Source organism: Cololabis saira, chromosome 21 (assembly GCF_033807715.1).
Source record: "Cololabis saira isolate AMF1-May2022 chromosome 21, fColSai1.1, whole genome shotgun sequence".
Lineage (NCBI taxonomy): Eukaryota > Metazoa > Chordata > Actinopteri > Beloniformes > Belonidae > Cololabis > Cololabis saira.
The window spans coordinates 2412768-2436491 of record NC_084607.1 but is presented as its reverse complement, the minus strand read 5'-3'; the positions used below and the strand labels follow the sequence as shown (position 1 = coordinate 2436491).

Below are 23724 nucleotides of genomic sequence, written 5' to 3'. Positions count from 1 at the left end.
ATTTGTATAAGTCAATATTTCAAGGGAGGATTGTGAACAGTTTTTTGAAAAAATAAGGGGGTGTGGAAAAGAAATTGATGAGAGTTTTGTGCAAAATAAAATTGAAGAACTGGATATAGCAATTAGACGAATGTCAAAAGGGAAGTCTCCAGGGCTTGACGGTCTAACTGTGGAATTTTATGTCTTTTTCTGGGAAGATATCAGAGAATTACTTTATAATGTTTTTAGAATGTATTTCAACTGGACGCCTGTCTTCTACCATGAAACAGGGAATTATTACCCTAATCCCAAAGCCCAAGGGTAGACTTTTACTAGATAGTTGGAGGCCGATAACTTTGTTATGCGATGATTACAAATTGCTAGCACATGTGTACTCCAATAGACTAGATATGGGTTTAACCAATTTAGTTGATGAGTGTCAATCAGCTTTTGTTAAGGGTAGAAACTTAATTAACCATACTAGACTGATTCTTGATTTGTTAGACTACAGTGACTATATTGAAACTGACAGTTATGTGATGTTTCTTGATTTTTTCAAAGCGTTTGATACTGTTGAACATTCTTTTTTGTTGAAAGCTCTGCACTTTTTGGGTTTTGGGATTAATTTCTGTAATATTGTTAGAATGCTATACACCGACATCAGCAGCTGTTTCTCTTAACCCTGGAATGATTCCTAGATCTGCAGTGTTGCGTGTTATTCACCAAGGCTGCCCGATTTCACCAAAACTTTTTATACTGGCAACACAACTACTAACATTACTTATTAATAATTCTAAAGATATTCAAGGAATCACAATCTTCAGCAAAGAATTTAAGATAAGTCAATTCGCAGATGATACGTCTATGTTTTTAAAAGATAAATCAATGGTGAATGAGGCTCTCAATACCATTTCAATCTTCTCCAAAGCATCCGGATTATCTCTTAATATTAAAAAATGCAAACTTCTCCCTATACAAGCTCTGAATCCTCTATTGATACAATTGAAGTCAAATCTGAAATTAAATATCTAGGATTAACAATATCTAAAAATCTAATTAAAAGAAAAGACACTAATATCTCCAGCCATATATTAGACATGAAGAAATCACTCAGCCACTGGTTGACTAGAGACCTTACTATTTTTGCCAGAACCAATTTATCTAAAGCGGAAGGTATTTCCAAACTGATTTATCCTCGTCACTCATTATATATCTCCTCAAATAATGTTAATAAAGCCAACACAGTCATTTTCCAGTTCTTGTGGGGGAATAAAACACATTACATCAAAAGATCCCAGCTGGTTAAGGAGTATGTCAATGGTGGTATTAAAGCTCCAGAATTCCAATCTATGATCGGCACATTTAGAGTGAACTGGATAAAAGTCTGTCTGTCACAACCAAACTCCACGTGGTTTCACATCCCAAGATCTTTGTTTAAGAAGATATGATGTCTAGATTTGGTTTTGAAATGTGATTTTGATGTGAACAGGATCCCCATTAAGTTGTCTAATTTTCACAAACAAATACTTAGTTTTTGTAAAATGGTATTTGTCCACAACTTCTTTCCTCATAAGTCAACTTTATGGAACAATAGAGTGTTACGGCCATAGAGTGTTGATGCCAGCGCCGTTGGGGCTGGCGCTGTGCTGATACAAGAAGATGCTGATGGGGTAGACCATCCTGTGTCTTATTTTTCACGTAAGTTCAACAGGCACCAAGTCCACTACTCCACCATTGAACAGGAAACCCTTGCTTTGTTGTGGGCACTCCAGCATTTTGAAGTTTACCTCGGGTCCAGCTCTTTGCCAGTAACAGTGTTTACGGATCATAACCCACTCACTTTTCTCACTCGCATGTACAACCACAACCAGCGACTGATGCGATGGGCCCTGCTTGTGCAGGATTTTAAGGGGGGGAGTGTTACGGCCGCTGCCCTTTCCTCCTTTATGTTTTGTTTTAATCTTGTTCTCTCCCCCTGCCTCTGCCAAGCTGCACAGCTCCTCCCTCGTTGGCCTGATTGGTGCGGCCTCCCGGCTCCTGGCAGTCCATCCCTCTGATCACCTGGGTCCCTAATTGGTGCGCCGCGTCTGGGGCTGGCCAATCCCAGCCGTCCAATCAGGAGTGAACACCTGATAAACCCCTGCCAGTCTGTCAGTCCAGGCGGCTGATTGTGGGACAGCTCGCCTCTGTGTGTTGTGCAGAACTTTGTGCTAAAAGCTAAACTTTGTCTAGCAGCTACTGTTTAAAGGGGACCTATTATGAAAAACACGTTTTTTCTTGTTTTAACATATATAAAGTGGTCTCCCCTCACCCTGCCAGCACAGGGGAGACAAAATACCATGAATTTCTGCAAGGTCTCTGACCCCCGCCTTACAGAGTCCCCCAGTGTCACGTGGTTTTTTTTGAGCCGATTAGAATCTGCTCCTGTCGTTACGTAACGACAGGAGCAGATTTCCATAGGTTCAGCCTCCGCTGCTGAAACCACGCCCACAACCAGCTCTCTCCGCTGCTGGAGCGGTGGTTCCTTCAGCCAGTCAAGGCGCCGCGGATCCGGGTTAAATCATCCAGGTTCCCGGGTGGTTTGGGAGCTGGGTCCTCGGGGGTCTGTCCCAGGCTGGACCAGCTTCACCCTCCGAGATATTCAGGCAAATCTGTCGGTTTGATCCCCGATAACGGGCGATGCGCCGCGGATGCGCTCCAGAGCCGATCTGTGCGCCCGCCGTGGGATTGCGGCGCCCGTCGCACAGCATCCGCCGGGCAGATCCGGCTGAAATTCCGCTGGTCGGTCCCCGGGAGTCCCTGCTACCAGTCCAGGCCGGTTCCTGCGGCCCCGGCCGGTCGGAACCGGTCAGATTCCCCCGTTAAAGCCGCGGTGATGCGCGCTGTTCCAGCAGCGCTGCTCCCGGGCCCCCGGCGTGGCTCCGGGGCCAGCGTTCCGCATCCGCCGGGTAGATCCGGCTTAAATAGTGCATAAATGTTATTTATATACAACTCATATTTTATTTTTTTAACAATAAAGTTTCCATTTGTGAAAATTCAGTGTTGTGATAATTTACAGACTCGGGCTGCTCTGGCGGAGCGAGGTTTATGCTCCTCCCCTGCTACACGTCATTCAGGGAGCCAATCAGCACAGAGCCTCATTATCATACCCCCCCCTTCCCTAAAAATGAGGCGCAGAAAAAGAGGTTAGAAGCGGTAAAACTAGTGACAGGGCCCACAGGCTGGATTTATGATTTATGTGGAAAAAACAAGCTTTAGATTGTTTTTAAGACATTCAAGGCCTGTTTAAAATATACATTAAATGCCATAATAGGTCACCTTTAACCTGTGAAGTGTGGCCAGGGTTTAGTTTGTGTTTTGTGTTGTGACTGATTTTGAGTTCCCACACCTAGTAACCTTTATGTTAGAAACTCTAGGTGCAGGGGGGCTGTTTTTGTTGTACTTTGGTTTTAGTGAGTGTAGACAGCCTTTGTTTTCCTTTTTGTTTTGAGATAGTTTGGTTATCCATTTTAGCTCTTAGAGAGTCCTTTTTGTTTTGTTTTTGATTTAAACAGCACCCACCGGCCCTCTTCCTTGGTTTGTTTTCTTCTTTTTTTTTTTATTTGTTAACCGGTGTTCCCGGTAATTTTGGGTAACAATAAACTACCTTACCTTTTACCAACTGGGTTTTTGTGTTGCTTCCCTTTCCCCTGCGAGCCGGGTTGTAACATAGAGTAATTACAATTAGTAGAAAATCAGTATTTAGAAGTAATTGGTTTGATAAAGGCCTTCTATATGTAACTGACTTAATGGATAGTAAAGGGATTCTTTTAAGTTGGACAGATTTCCAAAAAATATATAATTTCAATTGTTCTCATAGAGAATTCAACAAAATATGTAGCGTTATTCCTCTACCATTAATTCCCCTAATTCAGAACTTTTTGGTGTATAATACAGCTTCAAATGTATTACCAAATCTATTAATGGAAGGATGTACTCTGACTGATAAAAAATCTGGTAACAAGTTTATCTGTAATGTTTTTAAATCCAGATTGTTACATGATTTTTGCAGAAGGATAATTTGACATGATTCTTGCATGATAAATATAAACACATTAAACAAAGCACATTCCCAATGTATTAAATGGGCTATTTTGCCTAAAGTTAAAGAAGTACATTTTAAAATTATGAATAAGGTCTATTCTGTAGCAGAATTTCTTAAAAAAGATTTAAATTTGAAGTAGATCAATGTTCCTTCTGCAAAAAGGATGAAGAAACACTGGATCATTTGTTTTATGAATGTCCTTTGTCTCATTGTTTCTGGACAGACACACAATTGGATTTCTCTTAAAATTAATAATGTTCCACCTTTTGAATTAAGCCATATAGCCATAGATTTGGAATTTTCTGTTTCTGATATTATTAATATAATTTTGTTACTGGGTAAGTACCATATTCATTAAGCCAAATGGAGAAATTGTAAACCCTCCTTTTGGGGTTTTATTAACGATTTTAAGATTTTTTTCTCATGTCTCAAAAGAGTAGAAAACAAAAATGCAAGTAAAATAAGTCTAGATATTTCTAGTTATTTGTTATTCTAATTTAATAATTCCTCTCCTTTTCTATGTTCCATTATGTGAATTTAAATGCTTAATTTATTTTGTTATTCATATGCACCTTTTAATTCTGAGAGCGCCTTGTTTTTTTTGTTTTTTTTGTAATCCTTACAAGAATCCCCATTTTTTTATTTTTATTTTCCTTTCTTTTCATGTTGCATTTAAATTGATATTTGTCCATTATCCTCTTTGAGAGTTTGTATATTTTCAATAAAGTTTTGTAACAAAAAGAAAAGAAAGAAAAAGCTACTGAGAATGAACTAAAGTGTTTGGATGATCAGCAGCAACAGAAAGAGCGAGGAGGAGCGGGAACGTGGACCTGAACACTAATGATAATAATAATAATAATGACTTGGATTTATATAGCGCCCTTCTAGGCACCCAGAGCGCTTTACAGAAATCATTATTCATCCATACACATTCTCTCTGGTGTAGCCACAGCTGCCCTGCAGACTGACGGAAGCGTGGCTGCCATATCGCGCCTAACGGCCCCTCCGACCACCACCAACATTCATACACATTCAAACACATTCACACGGGGCAAGGTGGGTAAGGTGTCTTGCCCAAGGACACTACGACAGCAAACTGGGACAGAGCGGGATTCGAACCGCCGACCTTCGGATCATTGGACGACCCGCTCTACCACCTGAGCTACTGCCGCCCCGAAGTTTGTCACTGACCTGCAGACCAGCGGAGGAAGAGTCCACTTTGGTCCTGCTGCTGGACTCCTGGTCCTGGTTCTGACCCCGGTCCTGGATCTGGTCCTGGATCTGGTCCTGGTCCTGGTTCTGACCCCGGTCCTGGATCTGGTCCTGGATCTGGTCCTGGTCCTGGATCTGACCCCGGTCCTGGATCTGGTCCTGGATCTGGTCCTGGTTCTGGTCCCGGTCCATCTCCTCCAAACTCGAGTGTTTCCTGCTGGGAAAATATTAAAGTACAAACTTCAAGCCATAATCAACAATATTAAAATAATAAAAGGCAATATTTCAGTTGATTTGTAATGAATCCAGAATGTTTGACATTTTTGTTTTTTTAAATTGCATTACAGAAAATAAAGAACTTCTAATTTTCTGAGCCAGTCCTGTATTTCTGTTTCCTGTTTGTCATGTTGTTGTTTCCAGAGTCTTTGCATGTGTGCACTTTTACGGAGCTGCTGCCTAATCTCATTGTAGCAGTCTAATGACAATAAAGGCTTTCTATTTCTCTTCTATTTCTATTGTTGTAGAGAAGCATCAGTGCAGCTCTGACTGATGCAGCTCTATACTGGTCTCCTCTTTGTGTCCTCCAGGACAAAACAACGGATGAACCACCTCAAAAGTCACACTGTGGAGTCAAACTTGAGTTTAGCACGATCTGCTCATGTGGAATGAACATAAACCAAACTCTCTCAGCTTGATCCAGCCTAGCGTTAGCCTAGCGTTAGCCTAGCTGTTAGCCTAGCCGTTAGCCGTTAGCCGTTAGCCTAGAACCCCGTTATCGTTTCATCCCGCTCCCACCTTTGGAGACTACACAGTCTGTATGATCAAAAAGATTGATTCCTGCTCAGTAAAAGTCCAGAGCTCAAAACCCCCCAAGAGTCCCGTGATCGGGGCCGCAAAACGGGACTAGTTTCTTCTGAGCGGAGGAAGATTTTGGTCCGCGGGTCGAGGCGCGGTCGTCATGTGATCCCGCTGCTCCAATAGGATGCGCGTTGCTAGACGAATGTGACACGGAAACCACATTTCCCAGCATGCCACAGTAGTCAGGAGCATGCGCAGTAGCCCCGCGGGAGGTTCTCTGACAAATGAATGTCGCTACCAAGAGGTGAGTTTGTAATACTGGTCTGATGAGGAGAATATGAGTTCCTGAAAGATCCAGAAGATGGCAGCAATGCAACTAACTGGATGCAAGCTGCCGTTAAACCCCAAAGAAGAAGAAGAAGAAGAAGAAGAGGTGAGTTTGTGTTGGACTCTATTAGACACTAGAGTGAATCCAGCGCTGTCGGGGGGAGAACATTTCCCTCTAAATACAACATTCTAGTCTGCGGGACGACAATCTACATTTACCAGCAGGAAACACTCGAGTGGTGGACACGAGTTTGGAGGAGATGGACCGGAACCAGAACCAGATCCAGGACCGGGGTCAGAACCAGGACCAGGAGTCCAGCAGCAGGACCAAAGCGGACTCTTCCTCCGCTGGTCTGCAGGTCAGTGTTCAGGTCCACGTTCCCGCTCCTCCTCGCTCTTTCTGTTGCTACTGATCATCCAAACACTTCAGTTCATTGTCAGTAGCTTTTTCTTTTTCTTTTTGTAACAAAACTTTATTGAAAATATACAAACTCTCAAAGAGGATAATGGACAAATATCAATTTAAATGCAATATGAAAAGAAAGGGGGAAAAAATGGGGATTCTTGTAAGGAAAACAAAAAAAACAAGGCACTCTAAGAATTAAAAAAGGTGCATAGAATAACAAAATAAATTAAGCATTTAAATTCACATAATGGAGCATAGAAAAGGAGATGAAATATTCAATTAGAATAACAAATAACGAGCAATGTGTAGACTTATTTTACTTGCATTTTTGTTTTCTACTCTTTTGAGACATGAGAAAAAAATCTTAAAATCATCAATAAAACCCAGAAAGGAGGGTTTACAATTTCTCCATTTGGCACAACGAATATGGTACTTACCCAGTAACAAAATTATATTAATAATATCAGAAACAGAAAATTCCAAATCATCCATGAAGAAAATAAATGGCTTAATTCAAAAGGTGGAACATTATTAATTTTAAGAGAAATCCAGTTGTGTATGTGTAACAGAGTTGGAAAACCCACTTTAATCATTCTTGTTTTCAAATTGCGTTTAAAACTGCATTTAAAAGTATTAAACCCATCCATATTTACTTTAGCTGCTGTTATCAACCATCAAAAGCACTTGCGTTGGTTTTTTGTTTGTTTTTTTTCTCCACAGAAACAGTTAACACAGAAAGCAAAGTCACAAATGCAAGAAAAAATAAAATAAAATAAGGCCGTGGCACTACACCAAAATCTACCCAGTGCGCAAAAAGACGTCTAAACAACGTCTTTTTAAGGTCTTAGTTGGACGTCCCAGCAGGGTACAGGAATGTAACGCCAGATGACGTCTTTTTTTTACGTTCTTTTGACGTCGGGTATCAACGTCACCAGGACCTCCAGATAAGGGCCAATTCTAGTCCAAAACAGGTCATTAGGGACGTCTTCCTAACGTCTTTTTCGACATTGGAATGGACGTCTTTTTTTTTTACGTTCTTTTGACGTCGGGGATCAACGTCACCGGGATCAACGTCACCAGGACCTCCAAAACATGTCATTAGGGACGTCTTCCTAACGTCTTTTTCGACATTGGAATGGACCTCTCCCCCTCCTTACCTCAGTAGTGCAGCCATTACTACTCTAACAGAACCAAAATTTACCCATTATCTACTCTTCCTCATGACTATGGATACCCTAAAACACTTTTTTAATTTCCAAAACACAATTTCAGATTCTGGGGACAGCAGCTGTTTGGATATGGCAACTAGCTACAATGTGGTTTCCATAACACCATTGTATGAAAATCAGCTGCTGTTCCCTGAATCTGAAATTGTGTTTGGAAATTTCAAAGTGTTTCAGGGCATTCATAGACATGAGGGTGAGTAGATAATGGGCAAATTATGGTTCTACGTTTGAGTCCTTTTAATGTATTCTACCCAAAACTCCATTTGCTAAAGGAGATCACCATAGACAAACAGGTCACCTCTTACCCATAGGCTGGTTAAATTAAGATTGTCGATTTTCAAAGCAAAGAGTTAAACACAGTTTAACACCCAGCAATGGTGGCATTTTAAGAGAGTTCTTGAAAAGCAAGACTTGAACAGTAAACAAAGTCGATCTTCAGACAAATGCGACAATCTCACCCATACCAGACTGAAGTTCCTTGATGCTCCATGTATGCAAACAATGCAAAATAGCATTTCATGACAATTATATTGACTGCATTTTCAAATGAAATCACAATTCAGTATAATCAAAATTCACTGGTTTTTAATACAGAGAGCAATAAAATAGGAACATTTTTTTTTCCATTTTTAAAACAGAGCATGCAATACAAAGTAAAATTCAAATAGTAACTGTCACAGCCTGGCTCTTACAGCCATGACAGGGAGGGAGACACACCATGATAAGGAATAACAAAATAAGTTTATTAATAAGAAACGACTCAACTTAAATATGTCCAACAAAAGATTACAAAACATGGGATGTGGATGTCAGTAAAGTAAGCATGAGGTGCATGTTGTGTGAGTGGAGAATGTACTGTAGATGTGTGTTGTAGGATGCAAAACGAAACAACAGGATAAAAAAGGAAACTAAGGCTGCCACATCACCGACCAGGTGCCTGTAAGTGAAGGAAGAGAGAGAGAGTATGAATAACCGGCGTTCTACTGAACATTCAGTAGAATTTCTTTTCCAAAGCATTACAATAATAAATATATTCAAAACTTTCCCATTTTAAATGGAGAACACAAATAAAAAATGGTAACAATCAGTAAAATCAAGATGTTACATAGTTTTAGTAACATTTATCATTCCAACACAATAAAAACACAAAAAAGCAACACTACAACCCTGTAACAGCTAAGGACTCAATAGAAATGTAGAACTAGAGAGCACCAAGTAAATACATTTGACTATTTTTGTCTGGAGTGGGGCATATTGAAAACATATAGGCAAACATATTCCTTTAAATAACAGACAGTTTGTGTAGGGAGAGATGGATCAATGGCCAAGGAGGTTCAATCAATAAAACAAGACTTACCCTCCTGAGACAATGGGAACGTCCAGGTTTTAACATCTGAAAACGCAGAAATGCAGAGTTAGAAATTGACCATGGACAAACTGAACAGACTTGGGCTACAAACGAGTAATTTTAATCAGACAATCAGGCGTGCATTAGTACAAAATACTTGATTGCACAGCGCTTTTATTAAATTAAAATTAAACTCACCATATCTGGCGTAGCAAGACTTGGACGGGCGCCTGATGGAGTGAGACGTGGATGGATTCCTGGCGGAGGGAGACCTGGACAGGCCTCTGGTGGAGCGAGATCTAGACCTGGACCTATAACGACATTACTTTTTCTGAGAGGGATGCATCCATTGTTGGACCAAGTGTCATTGGAGTCACTTAATATTGCATTCAGTGCTCTAAATTAACGCCAAGCGGCCAAATGCTGGTAAAATTTCAGTTTGGCTGGTGTTAAAGAGCAACTTACTAGCCACTTTGACCCATTACTGAATGTGTGTTTGGCTAGTAGGATCTACTAGCCATTTTGACTGGTGATGAAAAAAGTTAATTTAGAGCCCTGATCGCAGTGTATTAGGCAAGTTACTCAACTGTATTAAAAAGGCACAAACATGTCATTAAGCATACCTGGAAACACCCATTTCTGCTTCTGGCTGTTCAGTCATTTCTGCATCAAGAGGGGGAGGAACCTTGGCTGGAGGCTCCGGGAAGCTTGACAGGGTTACACTTATTAGTAATACGTAATTATTTACAAATACCCATGCAAAACAGAAACATCATAAAAAATGACAGTAATGCTTAGATGAATTATCTTTTTAACTGTACAGTTCTCTTTTTTTCTCAAGGTAAGTATTTTCATAAATGTTTCACACATTTAATCAACATGAATTATTTCTAAGCCTTTACCATGAATTATGGTATTTTTTTATCCGTTTAACAGATGAAATAAAATTAATTTCAACACTCTTTTTAACCATTGCACACGTTATGTGTGAAATGAGCTGAAAATAACAAAATGCACCTTTAACACACATTAAAATAATACATTCAAGACTTCAGAGTATCTGAGAAGTTAAGAATTAACTTCTTTAGCAGGCTTTAACACATACCTCATAAACAGTGCATCTCAGAATAAAACAGAAAATACACACACAGAGCAGCAAAATAAATAGCTAATAGATAATCCGAGCAAAATAATAGCTTTACCTCTTAACACACACAGTGAAAAGTAGCCGTAAGTCACGTTCATGTTTTTTACAAGTTCTCCGCCATTTCATGCACCATGTGGCTACTGCTGTTAGCATTCGCTAGCTAGCGCGAGCTATCTCGCTCAGGTAACTCACCAGTCTCTGCCGAAAACAACTCACAGGTCTTCAAACACTGCTCCGCTTCCGGTAGGTATAGTTTCCAGAGTTTCCAACCGCTATTTGTTTAATAGATTGTGACTTTCTTCTCTATTCTCTATTTCTCATCTGCTCGTTGATTCAGCTGTTCTGCCCGCATTTCTCTCGCTCTAACTCTCGCGAGAATAGGTGGAACTCTCGCGAGAATAGGGTGGAATTACTTTCACTCACAAATAAGACTGAGTGTGTGCTAAATAAATATAATTACAGAATAATAACCAAATGAGAGTTAATAAATAAAATAAACATTTTCAAAGAAACAATAATATTACCAGTCCCAATTTTCTACTGGGTTTCATATATATATATATATATATATATATATATATATATATATATATATATATATTATTTCTAGTCCCAATTATCTACTGGGTTACATAAACAATACAAGATATATTCTTCTTTAATCAAACACATTTCTTGCACCTGTTTTAGACGTCTGCATGACGTCACAAAAAATTACCCAACCAGAGGTTGGGTAAGATATTGAACTGCATATTGACGTCTTATGGACGTTCATGTTTAGACGTCAAGAAATTGCACGTCTTATGGACGTTCATATTTAGACGTCAGGGAATTACACGTCTTATGGACGTCTAGAAATGGTCTTCGACGGACCGACCAAATATAGACTAGATCTGCACGTCACCTGGACCTCCAATGTTTGCTGGGTACAGTCCATCAAAACCTGACCATCCAATAATCCTGAAACACAGATCAGGACAGCAGCACAGCATCCGCGGCGATGAGCATCAAGCTGATCTGAAGATCCAAAGGGTCACGGCACCAGTGGAACAGGTTTGGATCCGTTGGGACAAATGACGAGTCATAGGTTTGTTTTCTACATTTATTTCTGCAGAAGACACAAAAGAACATTAATAAGTCTTCTGGACCCTCTTTTTACTCCTTCTGCTCCCCTCATCAGAGCAACGCAGCACTGTGTCATTTAATTGATTTTCCTCTACAATGCAGAGAAATACACTATTTTTAACTAATAAATCGCTAAATCATAACAGCCAATATGGGAACAGTGACAAACAATTAATTTGACAAAGGAAACATACCTGCAGAAGACACAAAAACACATTAATAAGTCTTCTGGACCCTCGTTTTACTCCTCCTGCTCCCTGAACAAACAAAACAAAACGGGAAAGTGAGCACTCGGAGGCTCTGCAGCGCCGTCTGGTCCACACTAGGGCTGAACCATTTTTGAAAATAATCTAATTGCGATTTTTTTCCTCAATATTGCGATTTAATATGCGATTATTTTTCAAGGTCCTGTTCTCATGTATTTTTCAACTACACAAGTAATAAATCAGTCTGTTTTATAATAAACAATGTCAGATTTATTTAAAGCACAGATTACAACAATAAAGAAAACAAACCTGTGGCTTTACCTCTTTAATGCGTCTACACACGTGTTATGCACTCCCTTCCCCCCCTTTTTCTTGTCTCCCTTCAGGTGCTCTGCATCAGGTGATTATCTGGCTCCGCCTGTATTAAAGAGGGACGGGAGGAGCAGGTGCTCTCTCTCAGACCAGGCAGCCTCACCTTGGTGCCAGGGTTGCTCCTGTGTTTCTTTGTTTGTGTTGCTTTGAGGATGGAGGTCTGTCAGTTTGGTTTTCTTTCCTCGGTTTTTGTTTTGAGGTTAGGTTCCTGCTCTGGTTAGGTCAAGGAGGGAAGTTCTGGGTCCGACGGCCCATTGCGTGGTTGGCTTGGGCTTCCCTCATGGTCTTTTCCTTTTTGTTTTGTTTGGTCAGACCTCCAGACTCATGGTGTTAAGTCATGGGGTTTTTCCTTGGTTCCTGAATAAAACCTGCTTTTTATACGCAACTGAAACTCGAGTGTGGTGTCCTTGATGTTCTGGTCACAGAGTTGAGCCGAGTGTTCTAACTGGTGATCGTAACAACACGTCTGTACACACGAGTGTTATGGGTCGTTCTCTCTGAACCCAATCACACGACACCAAACCGGGTTAAACTTCAGCCAAAACGAGGCGTAGTTTAATAGAAAAACACAGAACAACTCCCACAGGAAACAAAAAACCTTCTTCACAGGAAACTCAGAACTTCTTCACAAATAACTCAAAAATCACAGAGAGAAAAAAAAACACCAGCAAACAAACAAACCAACAAAGCTCAGAGTTAACAAAACCAACCAGCAATGAACAACTGGCAGCCCCGCTCTTTAACCTCCTGATGAGCTGACGAGCTGCAGGTGGTTTAAGGCTGATTTATGGTTCCGCGTTACACCAACGCAGAGTACGCGGTACGTACGGCGCGCGTCACCGCGTAACCTACGCCATAGCCTACGGCGTAGGCTCTGCGTCGATTTGACGCGGAACCATAAATCAGCCTTCACAGCGCGACTCCACTCCTCGCCGCACGCAGCTCCTTGCCACGCCGACTCCGCGCTCATATATTTAATACATTTATAAAGCCCATATATTTATAAAGCCCTGCCTGGCCGAGCCCTAACACTGAGGCCATGGTAGATTTAGGTTACACTGTTGACTTTTTTTCCCTGCCGGCAACGTGACCAGATCACGTGACTGGTCAAATCGCAGCCTTTGCGGTTAGAAAATCTCGTTCTATCACATCGCGATCACATCGCAAATGCACTTAATCGTTCAGCCCTAGTCCACACTACCACCTACTGGTTTAAACCAGTCACCGCCCGCCGCTATACAAAAAGGCGCGAAAACATCCACAAAAAGCATATTAATCATTAAAACAACACAAAACAGCCACGTAATGTCAGTGGCATTTAAAGTATACAACATGCGCCAAAAATGCCAACATGAATGGATAATTTCTGAATATACAAATATCATAAATATGTCAGCTCCTCACAGTGCTGCGTTGCTCTGATGAGGGTAAGTTGCGTTGGGAACTGCTGCTGCATTTCTTAACAGATTTTCTTTAAGAAATTATCCATTTATGTTGGCATTTTTTATTTTCCTGTCTGTTTTGGTAGCTTTTGCTTGAGAAAATGTAGGAGTGTATTTCTCTGCATTGTAGAGGAAAATCAATTAATTTACACAGTGCTGCGTTGCTCTGATGAGGGGAGCAGAAGGAGTAAAAAGAGGGTCCAGAAGACTTATTAATGTGTTTTTGTGTCTTCTGCAGAAATAAATGTAGAAAACCAACTTATGACTCGCCATTTGTCGCAACGGAACCAAACCTGTTCCATATGTCTGTCCAGAAACAATGAGACAAAGGACATTCATAAAACAAATGATCCAGTGTTTCTTCATCCGTTTTGCAGAAGGAACATTGATCTACCTCAAATTTAAATCTTTTTTAAGAAATTCTGCCTCAGAATAGACCTTATTAATAATTTTAAAATGTACTTCTTTAACTTTAGGCAAAATAGCCCATTTATCTTGCATATATAGAATAAAAATGCTTCTTGAATAAAATAAAACAAATATCCCTTTCCTGCATAAAAATTAAATTAAAATACACTGTGCAATTAATACAATGTAGACGGTAACAGGCAGACTTTTCCACTGAGGTTGACAGTTGTGCAAATAACAAAACATTTGTGCAAATCTCAAATAAAACATTCAAGTCAATTTGTCACAAAATAAGTATCAAAATCATTAAAAAAAAAAAAAATTAAATCAATATAAACGATATTGTCTCGTACCATATCGCGTTTGAAAATATATAGTTATATTGCCCAGCCCTAGTCTGGTCCATGGATGGTCCTGGTCTGGTCTGTTCCATGGATGGTCCTGGTCTGGTCTGGTCCTGGTCTGGTCCTGGTCTGGTCTGGTCCATGGATGGTCCTGGTCTGGTCTGGTCTGGTCTGGTCTGGTCTGGTCTGGTCTGGTCTGGTCTGGTCTGGTCTGGTCCATCATGGTCTCCTCACAACATCCAAGAGCCTCTCCTTCAGTCTGCTGTGCAGAGGTGTCTTCACCTTAAACAAAACAATTCATGCATTAAGTATTTTAGTATTTATTTTGACACAGACATAAATAGTGATAGTTCCTGCTGCATGGGGGTCACCGTGCTTTTGGCATAAACAGACCAAACCTTCCTCAGTTTGCCTGAGCAGGTAAATCGGTTCAGCCACCATTTGTCAAACCCACTGGTTCTGTGTTTTTGAGAAGATCTGTAAAGATGAATAAGAAGTCATGTTTAAATCACGTACACGTTGGCTTCACGTTGATATGTTCCTAATGACTTGGAAACTGACTAAAGGCTGATTTATGGTTCTGCGTTACACCAACGCAGAGCCTACGGCGTACGTTGCGCGTCGCCGCGTACCCTACACCGCAGGCTCTGCGTCGATTTAACGCAGAACCATAATTCAGGCTTAACGTTCCCCTCGCCTCTCCAGCTCGTCCTGTCCTGCACTCTGACCCTCGCTATCACCTTTCATGCATATTTGTTACTACTTTCAGCCCTGACAAAATTGCCGCATCTCGTCGGTAACATGATTTATTACTTTTTAACTGCCAGTAACGTTAATTGCACTGTTTCACCTGCACTCTTGCTTCTCCTGGTCGCAAGGTCGCTTTTTAAAGTACCGTTTCGGCCTGAATATAGGACGAATAAACAAGGCATGCTCGGATGCAAAAGAAACAATATTTACCTGTTTGAACAGCCAGGGAAAACCAGGACGCCGATTTTTAATACAACAAATAGCGGAAAACCGCAGAAAGTAATTCTCAAGATTCTGTCTTCTTCTGCTGGTGCACTGTCGTTGATACAGCGCCTCCACAGCAGCGTAATGCTGCAGCTGCAGTTAAAATAACATCCATCCAGTCCAACGCCTGCCAGAAAATAACAATTTACATGACGTCTGAGTTTTGCGCGGTGGAGCCAAAAAAAACCCCCAAAACTTCTAAACTGCATAAAAATGTGTTTATTTTATATGAAAAAACGTGTTCTTTAATAGCATTGAACTTGCATGACTTTACAGACAGCCAACCATATAGCAGCTGAAATATCCTCCTATGCTCTGTATGTCCACATCAGCCAATTCAATTTTTCAATTAAACTTTATTTATATAGCGTCTAATACAACAGAGTTGTCTCTAGACGCTTTCCAGAGACCCATACCCAGAACATGACCCCCGAGCAGTTATTACATAAACAATGGCAGGTAAAAACTCCCCTAGTGGGAGAAAAACCTTAAGCCAAACAGTGGCAAGAAAAACTCCCCCAAGGTGTAGAATATTGCTTCAGGTAAAGACTATGGTGTAAAAGTTAACTTATTTCAATAATTCAACTAGAATATGGTGTAAAAGTTAATTTATTTAAATAATTCAACTAGAATTTGGTGTAAAAGTTAATTTATTTCAATAATTCAACTAGAATATGGTGCAAAAGTTAATTTATTTCAATAATTCAACTAGAATATGGTGTAAAAGTTAATCTATTTCAATAATTCAATCTAAAAGGTGAAACTAATATATTACCTAGTCTTATTACTGTACATGCAAAGCAAGATATGTTGAACCACAGGGCTCAATTTTAGGACCCCTGCCTCTTTCTTTATACATGCTTCCTCTAGGATCGATTTTACGAAAGCATGGTATTGACTTTCACTGCTATGCCGATGACTGCCAGATATATGTCCCCCTTAGGAAGAGTGATGCCTTCTCCCTCAAACCCCTGCTGGCATGTCTTAATGACATCAAAGCCTGGATGGCCCTAAACTTTTTGAATTTTAATGAAAAGAAAACAGAGGTGATTGTGTTTAGCCCTAGCAGCTTCTGCTCTTCCTCCTCTGTCGATCTGGGTCCCTTGACAGTTCATGCAAAGTCTTCTGTTACTAACTTCTCTAATCGTCTCATCCTTCAGTCTGGCCTTGATGGTGGCTTTGGTGTCCTCGCTGACAAAGTCCAGTTTGAACCTTGGGTCCAGACTTGTAGCCATGTCGAGCAGCTCCTGCGTCTTTGGATCCTGGTACTTCTCCTCAAGGTACTGCAGGATGGATGTTTTGATGTCAATTGCGAGTGCAGGGTCGTCTTCCTCCACTTTCAACGTTTTTTGGAAGAGCTTGAGGACAGGCTTCACAGAGGAGACACTGATATACTGCTCTCCTGAAAGGGAATCTGTAAATTGTGCCAGTGGTGTCAGTGTTTTGTCGATCACCTCAAGAACCATGATGTCTTGCCATGACAGCATGTTGGGGCCAATCTTCTTGCTCCGGTCACTGGTCAGGCGGAGAACACGTGTAATGGCCTCTTGCTGTTCAAGGACCCTCTTGACCATGGCTAGCCGGGATCCCCATCTTGTTGGGCATGAGGTTTTCAGCTTGTGCTCAGGTAGCTGGAGCTCCTTTTGTGCTCGTTTAAGCTCTCGCTTCCTCTTCCAGCTGTAGCTGAAGCAGCTCACCACCTTCTTGCAGACTCCCATGGCATGACCGACTCGTTGGTCCTTCATTGAATTCTCTAGAGATAGAGAGGCAAAAAAAATAACAGAAAAATGAAATTAGTGTGGCAACTGGTAATGGTTTAAATTGTAAAAGCAAAAGAGGGGGGTAGTATATAGGCTAGGGCTGAACGATATATCGTTATCGTATCTATATCGAGATATGAACATTCAAGACATTAATAACGGAAAAGCAACGATATAAACGATATATTTCCGCTCGCCCTGCTTGTAAAGCTCGAGCAGTCTCCAAAAACATTACTTTTAAGATTGCCCTTGAACGCACCACTACCGCCAGCCAACCACAAAGCTTATTTCATGCTTGCTGTTGATCGACAGCTGAAGCAAACCAATGACAAACAGGAGGGTGGGAGTGAGGGAGACGGCCTGAGATGCACACAGCCACACGCACAGGAGAGCGGAGAAGAGCGGAGAAATCCAAACGGAGGAAAAGAGACATGAGTGCGAAAGATAATGCGGCCGGTGGCGGTGCAGAATCAAATTTGGTGCCAAAACATAAATCCTCCTCCATTATTTGGAGGTATTTTGGTTTTAGACAGGATGATGTTGACCAGCGCGAGGTGTTGTGCAAGTCGTGCTTGGTGAAAATTGCGACGAAGCAAGGGAACACAACCAACTTGTTTCACCACTTGAAACAACACCACCGTGTGCTGCACGATGAGTGTATGACATTAAAACAAACACCGGGGACCTCTCAGTCATCCCTTAAGAGGCCCAAGCAAACTATGATTGCTGATGCGCTTGGTAGTGTTACACCATACGAGTCGACGTCCAGCCGACACAAAGCAATTACAGAGTCAATTACATATCACTTAGCTAAAGACATGGCACCCGTGTACACCGTGTCAAAAGAAGGCTTTAAAAAAATGGTCCACACGCTGGATAAGCGTTATAAAATACCATCCCGAACACATTTCAGTCAAGTGGCCATACCAAAACTCTATAATGAATGTAAAATGAATGTTGAATCCGAGCTCCGCGAAATAGATAATTTCGCCACAACCACGGACCTGTGGTCGAGCCGGACAACCGAACCTTACATCAGTTTAACGCTCCATTTTATAACTAAAAACTTCGAACTCAAAACCCGCTGTCTGCAGACGTCCTTCTTCCCCGGGGAGCATACAGGGGATAATATAGCGCAGGAGATGAGAGGTGCGTTAGCAGACTGGGACTTGAAGGAGGACCAACAGGTTTGCGTGACGACTGATAACGCATCAAACATGATAAAGGCTTTGGAGCTGAATGGCTGGACGCGTCTTCAGTGCTTTGGACACAGGCTACACCTGGCAATAGGTACGTTTTGCTATTTTTATTTTAATAACTTTGAGAGGGGGAGAGAGAGGTGTGTGTGTGTGTGTGTGTGTGGGGGGGGGGGGGGGGGGGTCCGTGTATTTGCGGCCATCAGTTTTTTTTTTTTTTTTAATTACAAAATAAAAATAGAGAAATAAACCAAAATAATCCGAGGTAGTATCCAAGGATACTGAAAACAAGGATTGGACAAATGGGGGGATTGCACATGCGCAGTAATAAATGAAGAAAGTTGTTTCTGGTTCTTTTGTTGATCAGATTGAAAATTAACAGTTTTAGATTTTTAAATGTTGAAACAGAAAATAAATCAAATATGAAACCTGGGAGTGAAACATGAGTTTAATCTGTAATCTGTCTTCACTCCATCGTTTTTTATTATCAAAACAAAAGATGGGAAACAGATTATTTTGGATTATTTCTCTATTTTTATTTTGTCATTTCAAAACAAAAAAACGGATGGCCGCGAAGTCCATGGACCAGAGGGGATGAGGGTGAGAGAGAGAGAGAGAGAGGGGGAACAATTTGCATTAATATGTGGTTATTTAGCTATTGTAGTATACTCGCTAATTATTTTGTACATCTATTTTTTCTAGAAAACGCAGTGAAAGGTGACAACCGGATCAGCCGTGCAACAGGTGTCTGCAAAAAGTTAGTGTGCCACTTCTCACACAGCTGGAAAAAGAGAGTGGCACTTGATCAAGCCCAGAAGCGCCTCAACCTTCCAGTCCATGGACTCATAACTGAGTGTCAAACTAGATGGGGGTCTAGGGTGCTCATGATTAACAGGATTCTGGAGCAGCAGAAAGCACTCCACGAGGTCCTCTCAGAGGACAGAAACACCCGGCACCTAATTCTTGGACATCAAGATCTGGATGTGCTGGAGTCAGTCAGCAAGGCACTGGGACCACTGCTTGAATTCACGGATGCTCTGTCAGGGGAGGATTACGTTAGTGTTTCACACATCAAGCCAGTACTCAACCTGTTTAACACAACCATCTTGGCACCAGAGGAGGATGACACTGATATGACCAAGTCCTTAAAAAAGAAAATGTTGGAGTACATGAATAGCAAGTATGAAGACGGAGTCACACAAGAGCTCCTGGATATGGCATCCTTCTTAGATCCAAGATACAAGACACAGTACATCAGTGTTAATGACGTCCCCAACATCAGAGCCAGACTGGTGTCAGAGATGAAGACACTTATGGAACACAAGGTAAAAATAATGCTTAGAATGGATTAAATGAGAACAGTTCCTTTCATTTAAATTTAGTTGAATTGTGTTATTCATAGAGTGATGATAATTAATATATTATATTGTATTATAATATAAACTAATTATTTTTTTCTTCTTCTTTTTTTCCTATTTTCTAGCATTCTGTTGAGTCCACCAGAGTGGAAGAAGTTTCACCCCCACCCACCAAGATGGCTAAAAAGTCGTTGGCAAGCTTCTTCAAAAAATCCACTGCAAGTGCCCCAGTACCAATCGATCCCTCTGCTGCCATAGAAGCTGAGCTGAGTGCCTACCTGCTGTCCTCCACCATTGACAATGAAGAGGACCCCCTTCTGTGGTGGAGAACTCACAAAGTCAACTTTCCCCAGCTCAGCAACATGGCAAGAAAATACTTGTGCATGCAGGCCACTAGCTCTCCCTCAGAGAGAATTTTTAGTGCATCAGGAAACATTGTGAGTTGTGAGAGGTCCTGTCTGAAGCCAGACATGGTTAACAAACTAGTGTTCCTGGCAAAGAATCTGTAACTACTGTGCTGTAACTACCTCTGTTCTGTTATGCATTTTCTGCATACTGTTATGTTGTCATACAAAGAATATAAGATGTTGCACTTGAATGCACTTTCAATGTTTCACCTTCCACCAGCTACTGCATTGGTTATTTTTCGTTAAAGCGGAGCTACAGTTAAATATTTTGATTATTATTTATTATTATTGAGACTTTATGTTAATGTTGATGACTGGCAGTGAGTTCTAATAAATAAAACTGCACTCTTTTGATTTCTGATGTTTTTATTTTTCTGAAAAATGCTTGGTTTTCACCAAAACCGTAGTCATATCGTATCGTATCGATATCGAGATATCTGGCATGAATATCGAGATATGAAATTTTGTCCATATCGTTCAGCCCTAATATAGGCTATAATAATTTATTAAGACATAGATCAGAACAAAATCCTCATTATTAATTTTGGTCTAACAAAACACAGGACTGACAGTGACATTGTGACAATATGTTCTCAATTTGAGGAGGGGCACAGAGATCAGTTGTAGCTGCAAAGTAAGGGACGTCTTGCAGTTCTCCCTCGACTATGGCTTTGATCTTGTCGTACATAGCAGGCAGTGCAGTACGTGAAAAGTAGTTACGAGATGGCAATTCGTACCGTTTGTCTAGTGTCTTCACCAGATGCTTGAACCCAGCATTTTCAACGGTGTTTATCGATGCCATATCTTTAGCCAAAAAATAGTTGACAGCTTGTGTTATCTCTTTGTATCTTCGTGAGGTCTTGGGATATGGTGTTGTGGCGTTTAAGGCTTGGGTGATGGATGTTTGACTTACTTTGTAACCTGACTTTTTCTTTCTTGGCCTGGATGGCCCTAAACTTTTTGAATTTTAATGAAAAGAAAACAGAGGTGATTGTGTTTAGCCCTAGCAGCTTCTGCTCTTCCTCCTCTGTCGATCTGGGTCCCTTGACAGTTCATGCAAAGTCTTCTGTTACCAACTTAGGTTTTAAAATTGACAGTGATTTTAAACTAGAGAGCCAAGTTAGCGCGGTAGTTAGGTCAGGTTTCTTCCACCTTAGGCGGCTGGCTAAGGTGAAGCCTTTTTTATCGCACGAGCACTTTGAAACAGTAATCCACGCCTTCATCACGTCTCGGCTGGATTACTGTAACTCTCTTTATCTTGGAGTCAGCCAGTCCTCTCTTGTGCGTCTCCAGTTAGTTCAGAACGCTGCCGCTCGTCTGCTAACTGGAACGCGTAAGAGAGAACACATTACGCCCATACTGGCCTCCCTCCACTGGCTGCCTGTGCGTTTTAGAATCCATTTTAAGATTCTTTTATTTGTTTTTAAATCTTTAAATGGTCTTGCTCCTCCCTACCTCTCGGGGCTTCTTCACCCCCACGCCCCCGCCCGGTGCCTCAGGTCAGCTGACCAGCTGCTCCTCGGGGTACCGAGGTCAAAACGAACGCTCAGAGGGGACCGAGCCTTCTCTGTTGCTGCCCCCTAGTGGTGGAATATTTTACCTCTCCACATCAGACAGGCCTCCTCACTGTCTGCTTTTAAAACTGACATCAAAACCCATTTTTACGCATTGGCTTTTAACCCAGTATGAGACCTCGCTCTGTTTTTAGTGGTTTTATGTAATTTTATTTGTTTATTTAATTGTTTTTATTGTCTTTTTATCGTTGATTGTGTGTCCTCTCATGTACAGCACTTTGTTTCAGCTGTGGTTGTTTTAAAGCGCTTTATAAATAAAGTTGAGTTGAGTTGAGTTGAGAACCTTTATTTGTCATAATTTTGATGATGGAATTATTTATTGATTTCATAAAATATTCTCTAATTTATTTTTTATTTGGGGTTTTCATAAACTGTGAGCCATAATCAGAGAGCAGCATCTTGCTGGTGCAGGAAACTGCTGCATGCAGTGACGGACACTGGCTGATTTATGGTTCCGCGTTGCACCAACGCAGAGCTTACGGGGTAGGATACGCGGGAACGCGAACGTACGGTACGCGTCGCCGCGTAACATCATGCAGCCACTTCTCGGAGAACACACACGTTTTCTGTTCGATTCGGGTAGTGGTTCAGTTTGGCGTCTCTTTGGAGTTGGTGGTGGTGGAACGCCAAAATAATTACTTAATGGCGCTTGCTTCTTGGACATTTTGACGAGACGTGTCGGGGTTTGTTCAGTAAAGCTGATCCTTACCTTTCTTCCTGCCCAACCCCCCGCCGCAACGAGCATGGAGGGGGAGTAGGGACGCGCTGTGATTGGCCAGTACCAACTTTGAGTGGCAGTTCTGGGGAAAAGCTCTCGCAATAGATTTTTTAATATTAGTATTCTGGTCTGGCCACAAACAATAATATGAGCCCCAGCTGTTGGTACGCAAAAGCGCTTCGCAGCACAAGATTGACAGCGCACTGTAGATTTTGACGGCGCATGCGCTCTGGCGGCCCACTTATGTGCAGCCCAGCACATACATATATATATACATATACACCAGTGACGTGCGGTGAGGTTCATGGTTGGTGAGGCACTGACTCCTTTAGTGTCAGATTTACAAATCTATAAACCAAAAAGGGAAAAGGGAAGCTTATTCAATTGGCTACTGGTTATTTCATATCTCATCAGCATTCTTCACAGAAAAACACAGGGGAACACACATGCACCCGCGCACACACGGTACATATTACAGATACGTAAAGGTAAGAAAAACGTGCATTTGCTCTAAACCCTCCAGGAGGCAGACATTATATCACTACTAATATGATCTGACAGAAGATTCCTAAAGTGGTTAATGCATAAGCTGGACCGAAGAGACTTTTCAGCAGTTCAGTCTGCGTATCCACTTTTCCAGTCAGAGCCATAACTGCATGGAGAATAGCAGCGCTGGTCGCCTCCTCTTCCTCACCGTCCTGTTTCCCCCTATTTTTCATCTTCTCTGCGTGTGGACTTTTATTAGGCGTATGACTCAAATTAAGTTTGCCTCCTTTAGAGGAGTTTACGTCGACCTCAATGTCCTCGATATCGCTGTCCCCACACGCCGCCTGGAGAGCAGTTAAAGAGTAGTCGTGTTTGGACATGTCTGCTCCAGATTCAATTCAATTGTATTTATACAGCGTCTAATACAACAAAAGTTGTCTCTAGGCGCTTTCCAGAGACCCAGAACTGATCTACTCGCAGACAGTCTTCTTAAGTTTCCAAAGAGAAAGCTTTAAGAAGTGTGCTTTTTTTTTTTTGGTAAATTTAAGTGATTAACGATGTCCAGTTGAAAAAGTTTGGGTTGTTGCCAAAAAAAAATATATATATTTTCAAGGACTAATTAGTGCCTCTTAACGGAACCTGCAAAAATGCTGCCACTCACTCCGCCATCTTAGATCCTCCTCATTGTCAGTAGTTTGAACTGAGCAGCAGAAAACACAAACACGTGACCTTCCCAAGAGACTTTTAAACTTGTCTATGTCCGAATATATAATATAGATGTAGACTG

At 41.3% G+C, this 23724-nt stretch overlaps 3 protein-coding genes across 3 annotated transcripts in view; 2 read left to right on the top strand and 1 right to left on the bottom strand.

Moving 5' to 3' along the window:
• Positions 1-23724, bottom strand: part of LOC133421847 (zinc finger protein 239-like) — a 156346-nt gene that overhangs the window by 68224 nt on the left and 64398 nt on the right. The window lies entirely within an intron of this gene.
• LOC133421987 (zinc finger protein ZFP2-like) overlaps positions 1-23724 on the top strand; it is a 30951-nt gene that overhangs the window by 2569 nt on the left and 4658 nt on the right. The window contains exon 3 of the mRNA XM_061711822.1: positions 6708-6759. Within this exon, the coding sequence (XP_061567806.1) occupies positions 6708-6759 (52 nt within the window). The remainder of the gene's footprint in view (positions 1-6707; positions 6760-23724) is intronic.
• LOC133421857 (zinc finger BED domain-containing protein 4-like) lies at positions 19497-20325 on the top strand. Its single transcript, XM_061711645.1, has 2 exons — positions 19497-19719; positions 19878-20325. Exons 1-2 carry the CDS (start codon positions 19528-19530, stop codon positions 20259-20261), a joined length of 576 nt encoding a protein of 191 aa, XP_061567629.1. The 5' UTR covers positions 19497-19527; the 3' UTR covers positions 20262-20325.

Bases quoted from the DNA above. Each gene is read 5' to 3' on its own strand.
- LOC133421857 (XM_061711645.1), top strand. From the start codon at position 19,528: ATGACCAAGTCCTTAAAAAAGAAAATGTTGGAGTACATGAATAGCAAG. The intron at 19,720-19,877 runs GTAAAAATAATG...CCTATTTTCTAG, and splicing joins AGACACTTATGGAACACAAG to CATTCTGTTGAGTCCACCAG.